At 39.1% G+C, this 11,614-nt stretch overlaps 1 protein-coding gene across 4 annotated transcripts in view; it reads left to right on the forward strand.

Moving 5' to 3' along the window:
• LOC109935405 (rho GTPase-activating protein 21) overlaps nt 1-10,028 on the forward strand; it is a 236,932-nt gene extending 226,904 nt beyond the window's left edge. For all 4 annotated transcript variants that reach the window (XM_048612239.1, XM_048612246.1, XM_048612252.1 and 1 more), the window contains one exon: nt 7,265-10,028. In XM_048612239.1, coding sequence (XP_048468196.1) covers nt 7,265-9,058 — 1,794 coding nt within the window. In that variant the 3' untranslated portion in view covers nt 9,059-10,028. The remainder of the gene's footprint in view (nt 1-7,264) is intronic.
• The last annotated feature ends 1,586 nt before the right edge of the window (nt 10,029-11,614 follow it).

Raw genomic sequence — 11,614 nt, forward strand, 5'->3', positions numbered from 1 at the left:
TTGTGTAAAAAGAACACTTGCCTCTCATGTCTTTTTAAAATCTCTCTCCTCTCATCTTAAAAATGTGCACCCTAGTCTTGAAATCCCCCATCCGAGGGCAATAACAATTATTTATACCTCTCGTTATTTTATAAACTTCTATCAGGTCAGGTCTGAACCTTCTATGCTCCAGTGAAAATAGTCCCAGCCTATCCAGCTTTTCTTTATAACTCAAACCTTCCATACCCGGCAACATCCTGTCAGTATCCTGCCTATAACTGGGCGGCCAGAACTGGACACTGTATTCCAGAAGGGACCTCACCAATATCCTGTACAACCTCAACATGACTTCTCAACTTCTATGCTCAAAGGACTGAGCAATGAAGGAAAGAGTGCAAAATGCTTTTTTAACCACCCTGTCTACATGTGACTAAAACTTCAAAGAATTATGTACCTGCATCCCAGGTCCCTCTTTGCTTTGGGTGATTTTAAATAACCTTCATAGAATAGAATCATAGAGTCCCTACAGTGTGGAAGCAGGCCTTTTGGCGCTTCGGGTCCACACCGAGCCTTGAACATCCCACTCAAACCCAACTCCCTATTCTATCCTTGTAACCACGTATTCCCCATAGCTAATCCACCTAGCCTGTACATCCCTGGACACTATGGGCAATTTAGCATAGCCTATCCACCTAACCTGCACATAGAGTATTAGAGCTGTACAGCATGTAAATAGACCCTTTGGTCCAAATTGTTCATGCCAACCAGATTGTTCTTGACAACCATTGATATTAGGGCTAGGTTCAGTATTATTAGATTTTATGTCCACCTCTTGCCAACTAGGCCCAATGCCATAATTTGAGTTTGATCTGTTGTCCCAGTAACCAAACATTAGGAAGTGATACATAACTGCTTATATAGGATTCCTTCTGATTTTCCTTACTGCCTAAAAACGGTTTGAGTTGACAACTGAATGTTCCCAAGTTGGCCATTTAGTTGCTCAGACCTGATTTGCCATTCAATAGAACAGAACTGATCTAGATTTCAACTCCATTAGTATGTACCTTTTGATACATATTCCTTAATCTGTCAACCAGAGTCTTGAAAACTTGTCACTAAAAATCCACAACAATTTGGGGCAGGAGCTGTAGATTTCCATAATCCTTTGCGTGAAAAAATGCATCTAAATAACCTAACACTTCCTCTGGATTTCTCCACCAGAAAAAATAACTGTTGTGAATCGATTTATTGTTTTGAACACATTTTGTAATCTCATGCCTCTACTGAAAGGAAAACAAGCCAAGATTTATGCAACCTGTCCTCAATATTTTAGTCTTTTAAGCCTTGGCATATATCTCTCTTGCCCACTCTGATTTCATCCTGTTCCATGAGACCTAACAACTGTTTTCCCCCAGTGCCAATACCAGCCAGGTGCTGATCAGCCAACTTTCTGAGACAGCTTGTCACTCAGTTGGAAACCCTCCCACCTTGAGTCAGAACATTCAAGTCAGAGACTTGAGAGCAACGTGTCATCCACTTAAGTACTGTGGAAAGTGCAGACCTTTAGATGAGACTTAAAGCAAAGGCATCCTCTGCTTTCAGGCAGAAGTAAAATGTGCCATGGCATGGTTTAAATCAACCTGTTCAGAGATGTTATTACACACCTCTGTAGCAGATAAGACCTGAACTCAGGTGTCTTAGTCCACTCAGCACACTGTCAGCCACCCCACCCCACCCCACTATTTACAAGTTGAGTCGGCAGGTTCTTCCAGGTATCCTGGCTAATCGTTATTGCTCAATAATATTCACTTTTAAAAAAAACATTATTTAGTCACTACCACATTACTGTTTTTGTGGAGCTTGCTCTGTGGAAATTTGTTGCCATGTTTCTCATGCTATAAGTGACTGCTCTTCAAAAGTGCGTACTTGACAGTAAAGCACCTGAGAGCCCTGACATTGTGAAAAGCACTAGAGAATGTAAGTCTGTTCTTTTCCTTTTCCTGGTCTCATGCTGGCTATTAATATTAACAGCTCCCTCTCCCCATTTAATGACTGCCTTCCTTAAACATCTGTCTTCATCCCAAGCAGTTCTTTTATTTGCTTTAGGATTTGGGTCCTCACAGATCAAGAACAGTATTTATTACCCATCCCTAATTGCTCTTGTGAGGGTGGGAGCAAATCCCTTCTTGAACAGCAAGCTATGCATAGGTTTACCCAAAATGCTATTAGGGAATGCAACGATTTGGACCAGTGTCATTGAGGTGATTTGGTTCCAAGTCACGATGGTGTGGGATGTGGAGTGGAAATTGTAGGTGGCCCTGTTCCAATGTACCAGCTGCCTTCTAACCCATAGAGGTTTGGAAGTTGGTATTCTATTTAGTTTCTTTCATGTCTGCTCAGTCATTTTAGTCAGTTCACTACAATTGCCTCCCTTTGCTCTCCTCCATTAACAATTTATGTCTATTACTTGGATGAAGGGACCAGAGTCATAGTTGCTAAATTTACTGTTGACGTAAAGATAGGTGGGAAAATAAAAGCAAAATACTGTGGATGCTGGAAATCTGAAATAAAAACAGAAAATGTTTGAGAAAGTCACCTTGTCCTGTGGCATCTGTGGAGAGAGATGCAGCGTTAATGTTGCATCTGATATGACTCTTTGGTAGGAGAGTAAGTTGTAAAGAGGAAATGAAGCTACAAAAGGATATAAATGAGTGAATGGACAAGTCAGGGTAATGTGGGAAAATCTGTCCATTTTGACAATTTTTTAAAAAAGCATGTTATCTAAATTGTGAGCGCTCTGAGGTGCAGAGAGACCTGGGTTTCTTATTGAATGAACCACAAAATGTTAGTATACAGTTATAGCAACTGATAAGGAAAGCTTAAAAAAATAAGAAAGTCATGTTTATTATGAGGGTAATTGAATAATATAGTAGGAAGGTTATGTTTCAGCTGTACAGGGTATTGCTTTTTAATTCATTCATGGAATATGGGCATTGTTGGCTGGGCCAGTATTTATTTCCAACCATAATGTCCTTGTTGTCCTCCCCACAAGCTCCATTTGTCTCCATGTCCACTTTGAGGCTGAACGTTTGACCCGAACCCTGTCCATCAGCAAGACCATCAACTTTCATCTCCTGTAATATTGCTTGTTACTGCCCCTGCTTCAGTTTATCTACCACTGAAACCCTCATTCACATCTTTACTGCTTCCAGTCTCAACTATTTCAATGTTTTCCTGACTGGCCTCTTATCTCACTATTAACTCTTGGCCATCCACAGGTTGCTGCCCATGTTGTAACTAACTGCTTCATCCATCATTCTTTGGTGTCTCCCATCCAATAATGCCTCAGTGTTAAAGCACTGTGTTCATAGTCCTCCATGACTTTGATCCTGCCCCCTCATTCATCTATCTCTGTGACATGCTATTAGAGTTTTGTCTGATAATGTGCCTGTGAAGCACTTTGTGACATTTTTTGTTGTTTCTGAGTTTTTCATGCAATATCTTAGTATCTTGGGAGCATGTGGTATATTCCCTCAAGTACATCTTTCTTAGATGACCAAAACTTAATGCAGTACTCCAAATAGGATCTGATCAAGACAACATGAAATGAAGCATCATTCAGCTTGAGCTGAAAGACCTTCACTCCATTAGCCATTTGGTCACAATGTCAAAGAGGTCTCCACGTGAAACTCTTTCAGTTAAACTGCTCTCTTGAAATTTGAATTCCTAGTCGAGAGAACATACTGCAGCCAATTTTTACTGTTTTCATTACTTTGTGATTGGACTACTCGTCCATGTATCAAGCTCAAGAAATGATGTCAATCTGTTGTTCCCCGCCTGATCAATTTATCTAATACTTATCTGAAATTTCTTTTTTTTTTGTTTTACAAAGATATTGCCAGAACCTGAGTATCTATGTCCAGTTGTCACTTAATTTTTAATGATCATTTATTTGTTCAAAAATTAAATCACCCAAAACCTGATCACAAAACTAGACATGCCCCAGGTCAAAATAGCACATTCAGACTGGTTACACCTGTTTGTGGATTTGATCGCATTTCATTGCAAATTTAGGGTATGCAGGCATCCGTGGTATGACTTGTATAATTTCCATTATTTTAGCATCTATTTCTAATTAACTGGTTTAGAGAGGTTATTATCTCTGGAGCAGGTGGGATCTGAAGCTGGGCCTCCAGAGTCAGACGTTGGTACACTACCACACTCATCTGTGGTCATGTTACTCCACCATTAATGGTGTGCAGCTGCAGTGACCAGCAGTCAATTGAAGCCCCACTTTGGTCTGTTTCTCCTTTTGACTGACAATTAGTTTTATGTTCATCTTGAATTATTCTAAATTGACCTCCCTTAAGTATGTAACTCTTGCACCAACAGTCAAGGGCTCTTGTGGCACAATAGTAGTGTTTCTACCTTTTAGGCCAGATGACCTGGGTTCAAGTCCTGCCTGTCCCAGTACTGCAACATGCCTGAACAGGTTTATTGGGAGTGCAGTGGTAGTGTTCCTACTTGTGTCGTAACATGTCTGAATAGGTTGATTAAAAATATCAAGACCATCAGTCAATTAAATCCATATCAACTAACTAGTTGCAGAAATTTCTCAAACACTTTTTATTTTTTCTAATCACCTTGTTCAGAGATGGAGCAGATGGGACTTAAATCAGGGTCTTCTGGCACATTAGGGGCACTGTACTGCTCAACAAGACCTCACACTTGAACACATTTTTGGTTTTAAATTTGTTTCATTCAGTAGGCCTAAGGGTTCATTGCCCTTGATCCAGTTAGTGGTCAGTTGCGTTTGATTATACTGTGCCTTGCCTGTTGCAAGCGAGGTAACATTTCAGGTTTTTGAAAATGAATTTGCATGTGATTTGTGCACACTTTCACCTCTATAAAATGGGAACGGTATCTAGCACATTCTGGGTGGATTTTCCTGTTAGTGACCTGGAGTTTCTGTTGGGAACATAATATTTAAAGGATTATACTCTCTTCATCTGATATCATATGTTCCTGCATTTGACCATGCAGGAGCACAGCAACTGAAGTATTTATTTATATGCAATGTGTACTAAATTAATGATATCTACAGAATTTGAACAAGAGGCTGCTGAGTAAGCCTTCTTTTGTAATTAGGTTATCTTTAGACATGTAACTGTAAAATAAAATTACATTTTGAAATTCATTTCATGCTGTAGTGCATTATTTGTATTTCAAGGTACTACTTTGAAGGGACAAAAGAATAACTTCGGGGGGATCTCTGCTTTTGTCTTTTTGGGGAATATAAAGAATAACAGGAGATACCTTTTTAAGTTGTTACGTATACATTGGCTTGAAGTTCTAATATTTGAATCTGTTTGTTAATGGGGCTAAAAACAGTCAGGTCCTGTAGACTTGATAGGATGCATCCTAGGATATTAAAGGAAATAGCTATAGAGGTAATAAATGAGCTGCTAGTAATCTTGAAAGAATTGTTAGATTGTGGAAAAGTCCCAGAGGATTGGAAAACTTCCAATGTAAAGGGGAGCCAAAACAAACAGGTAATTATAGGCCAGTTAGCTTAACATTTGTTACTGAGAAAATATTAGAATCTATTAAGGATATAATAGCAGAGCATTTACAAATACATAACATGATCAAGCAGAGTCAGCATGGCTTCATGAAGGGAATATCATGCTCAACAAATTTAACAGGTAACAAGCAGGATAGATAAAGGGGAAACATTTGAAATAAAAAAAAAATTGGATTTTCAGAAAACAATTGATTAGGTACTACACATTAAGCTACTTAATAAGAGCCCATGGTAATAAAAAGAACTGTGGATCCTGGAGATTTAAAACAAACGCAGAAATTGCTGGAGAAACTGAACAGGAATACAACTGAAGCTGTAGAGAAGGATCCCCTCCACAGATGCTGCCAGACCTGCTCAGTTTCCCTAGCAGTTTCTGCTTTTAAGAACCTGTAGTGTTGGAGACCGTATATTAGCATGGATAAATGATTGCCTAACTAGTAGAAGACACAGTTGGGAATAAGGAAGGCATTTTTAGTATGTCAACATGTAACTAAAGGAGTGCCATAGGGATTAGTGCTAAAGCCACAATTATTCACAATATATACTAATGACTTGAATGAACAAAGTGAAGGTACAATAGCCAAGTTTGTCACTGACAAAAAATAAAAGTTGGGAAGTCAAGTATTGAGGAAGACCCAAAAGGTCTGCAAAAGAAAACAACCTCTCAGCATCTGTCCAGTCTATATCCAGAATCCCTGCAGCGTGGAAACAGGCCATTTGACCCAACCAGTCCACAGTGACTCTCAGAGGAACATGTCACCTGTGGTCACTCCCCTACCCTATCCCTGTAACCCTGCATTTCCAATGACTAATCCGCCTAACCTACGCATTCCTGCACACGATGGGCAATTTAGCACGGCAAATCCACCTAGCTTGCGCATCTTTGGACTGTGGGGGGAACCTGGAGCACCCAGAGGAAACCCATGCAGACACTGGAGGAATGTGCAAACTCCACACAAACAGTCGCTCGAGGCTGTAATTGAACCAAGGTCCTTGGCGCTGTGAGGCATCAGTGCTAACCGTTGAGTCACTATGCTACCTGGTCAAGCCTAAATGTTTCAATAAGCTTTCTGCTCATTCTTCTAAACTGCAATGTGTACAAGCTCAACCTCTCTTCACAGGAAAATCCCTTTATACCCAAGATCAACCAAATGAGTCTTCTGTAGACTGCCTCGAAGAGTATGGGGCAAAAGCAGGAACAAGGATGATCAGTGATAATCATATTGAATGGCAGAGTAGCTTCAAAGGGCTAAATAGCCCACTCATTCCTGTTTTCTATGCCTCTAATATGTATTTGCTTAAATAAGGGAACCGCAGCTATTCATAGTATTCTAGGTGTGGGAACTACAGTCTTTCTTTCTTTTAGTAAGACGTCCTTATCTTTACATTCCATACCCTTTGAAATGAAGGCAAGCATTCCATTGGCCTTCCCTATTAAATGGCTGAACTTATATACTAGCATTTCTGTAATTCATCCACTGACTCCTAAGTCCCTCTGTGCTGCAGTTTTGTGCATGTATTTTCTCCATGTATTTTGCCAGGATGAATTATTACATGGAGCATAGATTTTGTAAGTGAACAATTTCAAATGTTTGTCAAGTGCCATTGTTTCTTGTGCTTAACAGGGGAAAAGGTTGTTTAATAAACATAATTTGAATTTTTGTTTTTCCTCTACCCCCCCCACAACCCCCCATGTAATAGGGCTCTTGGGGATCCGGGAGGGATCAGTACAGCAGGGATCTGCTTGTGTCATCCATCTTTGCTGCAGCCAGCCGTAAAAGAAAGAAAAAGGATTTAAAGCCACAACAAAGCAGTTCAGATGATGAATTGGAAAATGTATTTTCCAGGAAAGAAGTATCAAACCATTTGAAACCTGGTGTAACTAAGAAACTAGGGGGTAAAGGAGAACCTGAAAATGAAATTGACTTTGCTGAACTGAAGGGAAAACAAGATGACTGGTACATTGAGCAGCAAGAGAAAGACAGTAGAGATGAAAAGAATCTATCTTTTTCTATGGCCTTGATAGAGAAATATGGAGTGAGAAAAGAAGTCTCTGTAGATCAAACAAGCCCCATAAAGCAAGACCTTCCAGCAAACTGCCAAAAATGCACAGATTTGCCTAATGTTAGCTGTCTCAGTTCACAATTGATTGCAAGCACAATGCCTATTTCTACTACTATTTCTGCCAGTAATATGAACTCCCACGTTGATATGATTTTCTCAACTTCCACAATCAACAATTCGCCTCTGGTCTCTCGGCAGCAAACTTATTTAAGTAAGTCAAAGAAGTCTGAAGTCAAAAACATTGATGCAGCTACTGCAGATGTAAGTTCCATCACATCAGACTATTCCACAACTTCTTCTATAATGTACCTTACAGGTACGGACTCCCACATACTGAATGCAGAGGTTCAGTCAGTGATAGAAAGCAAAGGTGATGAAGCTGATGATGAAAGAAGTGAACGTGTTAGTGAAGGACACCATGTAGAAACAGACAGTGATAGTGACTTTTCTGTTTTTGCTGCAAGTTGTGAACCTGAAAAGGTTCTACATGTAATGAAACGTGATACAGCAATGAGTGTCAGAAGAAACTCTGAAGAAAGCGATAAGACTGGAACGGAAGGAAGTTCAACAACAGGGCTAGATGCTAGGAAAACATTCAGTTCACATAAGCTTATTGAATGTGATACACTATCAAAGAAAAAGTCCTTTCGATTGAAGGGTGATAATGAAGTCACAACTGATACAAAGGAACAGAAAGAGTCAACTAGAGCACATAAAATGTTTGATATGATGAAGAAAGGGAAATCCACAAGCAGTCTGGCTTCATTCATCAAAAATGAACATGATAAGGTGGAGCCTGCTTGGAAGCTGAAAATCACAGAACGTTTAAAACTACGCCTAAAGACTTCTGCAGATGACATGTTTGGAGTTGGCCTACAAAAGTCAAGCTCTTCAGAGACCAGTAAAAGAAAGAATATTAGGCGAAGACATACCATGGGAGGAAATAGGGATTTTTCAGAACTCAGTGTTCTAAATGCGTGGAAAGCACAAGAACAGTATTCTCAAAGTAGTGCAGGAAGTGGGGGAAATGAATTACACTTATCAGCTGTCGACCGTCTGAAACCAAAATGCCAATCCCAGGATCTCTCAATTACAGAGTGGCTCGCACGTGAGCGCTTACGCACTAGCGCATCAGATTTGCACACAGAAAAGGCTTCAGAGCCAAGAACTGTGGACATTAATTTAGACAAAGGAACAAACTCAAAGTTGCATGCATCATCCAAAGAAGATGCAGACAGCTGTGGTAGTTTGCCCCAACTCAGCCAGCCTTCTCCTTCAGCATCATCGAGCCCACTACCTTCAACAGGCCAAGTGAACGGTGAAAGCCTCCAAAGCAAGGGAAAAAGTAATTTTAGTACAACTGTTGATGCTCATCCCCATAAAATATCCAGTAATCAAGTAGTCAAGTCTCGCTTCTATCAGTACTTGTAGGTCTGCAAATATTTATGTGTCTAGTGCTGCGAAAAATTGTACAGCAAATTGCTCATCAAACAGTATACTGGTTTTTTTATGACTCTCCTGTACATATTTCTCTACTTGAATTCTGAAATGGTGGATGCTCTGCCTATAATACAGGCTGGTTTCTGTGCTGGATGGTGTGGAAGCTCTTTACAGCAGACACTGATGGCTAGAAAAATAATAAACCTTTGTACCTTTGTATAAAATGAATTTCTGAATTCAGTACAAAAGGGCAAGTGTTGAAACCTTCCAATACAAAATTCCATAAACTACTCACAGCATGATCAGTAATTCCTGCATACATCTTACGTGCTCTACAATTGGATACTGCTGCATATGTTGTACATTGGCTTATAAAGGCGAGCAAATCAAACATTTATTGGAACTTAATTGTTTGAACTTCAGTTGCTAAAGAAAGTGCCTCATCTCACAAAAGATATTTGGTTTAGATAGGGTGCCATATTGTCTTTTTAGTTCAAAAATACTAGAAATCTACTGTGAACAAATGAAGTTTTATCTATAAACAAAACAAAAAAAGTTAAGAATTTTCCAGATTTTATTAACCGAACAAATAGAGCTTCCACATGATAGGCATTCCAGTTGAATCTTAACTTTTTTTTAAAATCAGACTTTTAATACAGTCTTTGTATTGGACTTGAATTTTTAAAGTTTCTGTAAAGATACTTAAATGTGTATATAATTTCATGTGTAGCTTTTTCAAATTTGAGATTTGATAAAAGCTTTGTAACATAGGCATGTAGATAGTGGTCTCTGGAGAAACTGCTCCCTTGCTCATTTTTCATCATCTCCAAAGAGAGTCTTAACTGTGCATGAGAACTGTTTTCTCAGATTCAGCATTGTATTTAGCCTGTGTACAGATTATAGACAAATGGTTTGTAAATGTCCCTGGAAACACTGGAAATAAATTTTTTGTTTCTGTGGATTTGGTTTTATTGGGTGCAGAAACACACTTTCTTGCTTAATTTATCATTCTGTTTGTCTTACTGGAACTTACTAGTCATTCTTGTTTTCTTCTGACATGGGTTAGATCAGGTATCTTTAGGCACAGCAAGTAGCATTGGATCAGGAATTCTTGGTTGTGTCTCTTCCAAGAGACCACGCAGCATATGTTTTACCCACAGCATGTAATGCAACTTTTGCTGTACTCTTCAGCCACCAAACCAATTCCAGCAGCCTGCCTGCTATCCTATCCTAATGAAGTTGTCTTCATTACATGCATATTGTAGCTTGAAGCTATGAATGGTGATGAGGCTCAAATTTTGCTTCTGTCATGTTTCTCCACCATTACTCTGTCTAGCTTTTATTGTGGTTTTGAACAACTCTTATCAGTCTCCTCTCCAACTTCTTCAAAGCCATATTTCATCAATCAAAGCTAGTATCTGAAGTCTCTCATTCCTTGTACTATTATAATTTCTGCACGTTCCCAATACCATCTTGCCCTATGCAAAGAGACAGTCTTTAGGTGAGGCCAAAACACTGTTTAATGTTGATTCAATGTAACTAATTTTCTTTCTCATTTATTTAAAAACAGAAAGCCCCATAAGCTGCTCAGTTTCTCTGTTCCTACATCCCCTTCAGAATTGGTTTCTTTGTTTACTTTGCTTGTTTTTCTGATCAAGACATATCACTTCACAATTGTCTGCAACCAATTTCTTCTGCTGTGGTTGTTCATTCCAAATGTCTTTATCTTGAAATTTTTTACTATCCTTATTTCATATTATTTGCAATTTTTGTCATCTGCAAATTTTGAAGTTATGTGCAGATCCAAAGCTGAGATCATTTACATACATCAAGAAAATCAATATTGTATACTTCCTTCCAAGTCCAAAAAAGACCATTTAGCACTTGTCCATTTCTAACACCCTGTTATTCCATAGATTGTGTTCTGCTACCTGTTATTATTGTACTTCATCAAATGGCTTTTGAAGGGCATGTATCATATCAACTTCATTACTGCCATGAGAAAACTCATAGTTAAATACAATTTAATCTTTACAAAATCTATGCCAGTTTTCCTTGACTTTGTCCCAAATTGTTTCTAAAAGCGCTGTCATCTCTAACATTGAACTAGTCTGTGGTTTGATAGTTTGTCTTTTCTACTTTTTTTTTGGTTCAAGGGTGTAACATCCGGCATTAGAACCCTGTTCCTCTTGCTATATTAGAAATTGCCTAGATTTTATGTACAAAGCTTAATTTCTAAACTTACAGGTGACACAAAACTGGAAGTATTGTGAACTAGTGAACCAAGGCAATGGACTAAGTGCTGGAACATGGGATTAGCATAGTTAGGTATTTGTCTTGACAGGTACAGACTCAATATGCAGAAGGGGCGTTTTCTGTGCTGTAGGCCTCTGACTGTATGAGCGTGTTAAACTTGGACAAACCACTTGCTGATATGGGTAAAGAGATAACAAGGTGTAGAGCTGGATGAACACAGCAGGCCAAGCAGCATCAGAGGAGCAGGAAGGCTGACGTTTCGGGCCTAGACACTTTTTCTGAAGAAGGGTC

The sequence above is a fragment of the Rhincodon typus genome, chromosome 2, assembly GCF_021869965.1.
Source record: "Rhincodon typus isolate 14 chromosome 2, sRhiTyp1.1, whole genome shotgun sequence".
Lineage (NCBI taxonomy): Eukaryota > Metazoa > Chordata > Chondrichthyes > Orectolobiformes > Rhincodontidae > Rhincodon > Rhincodon typus.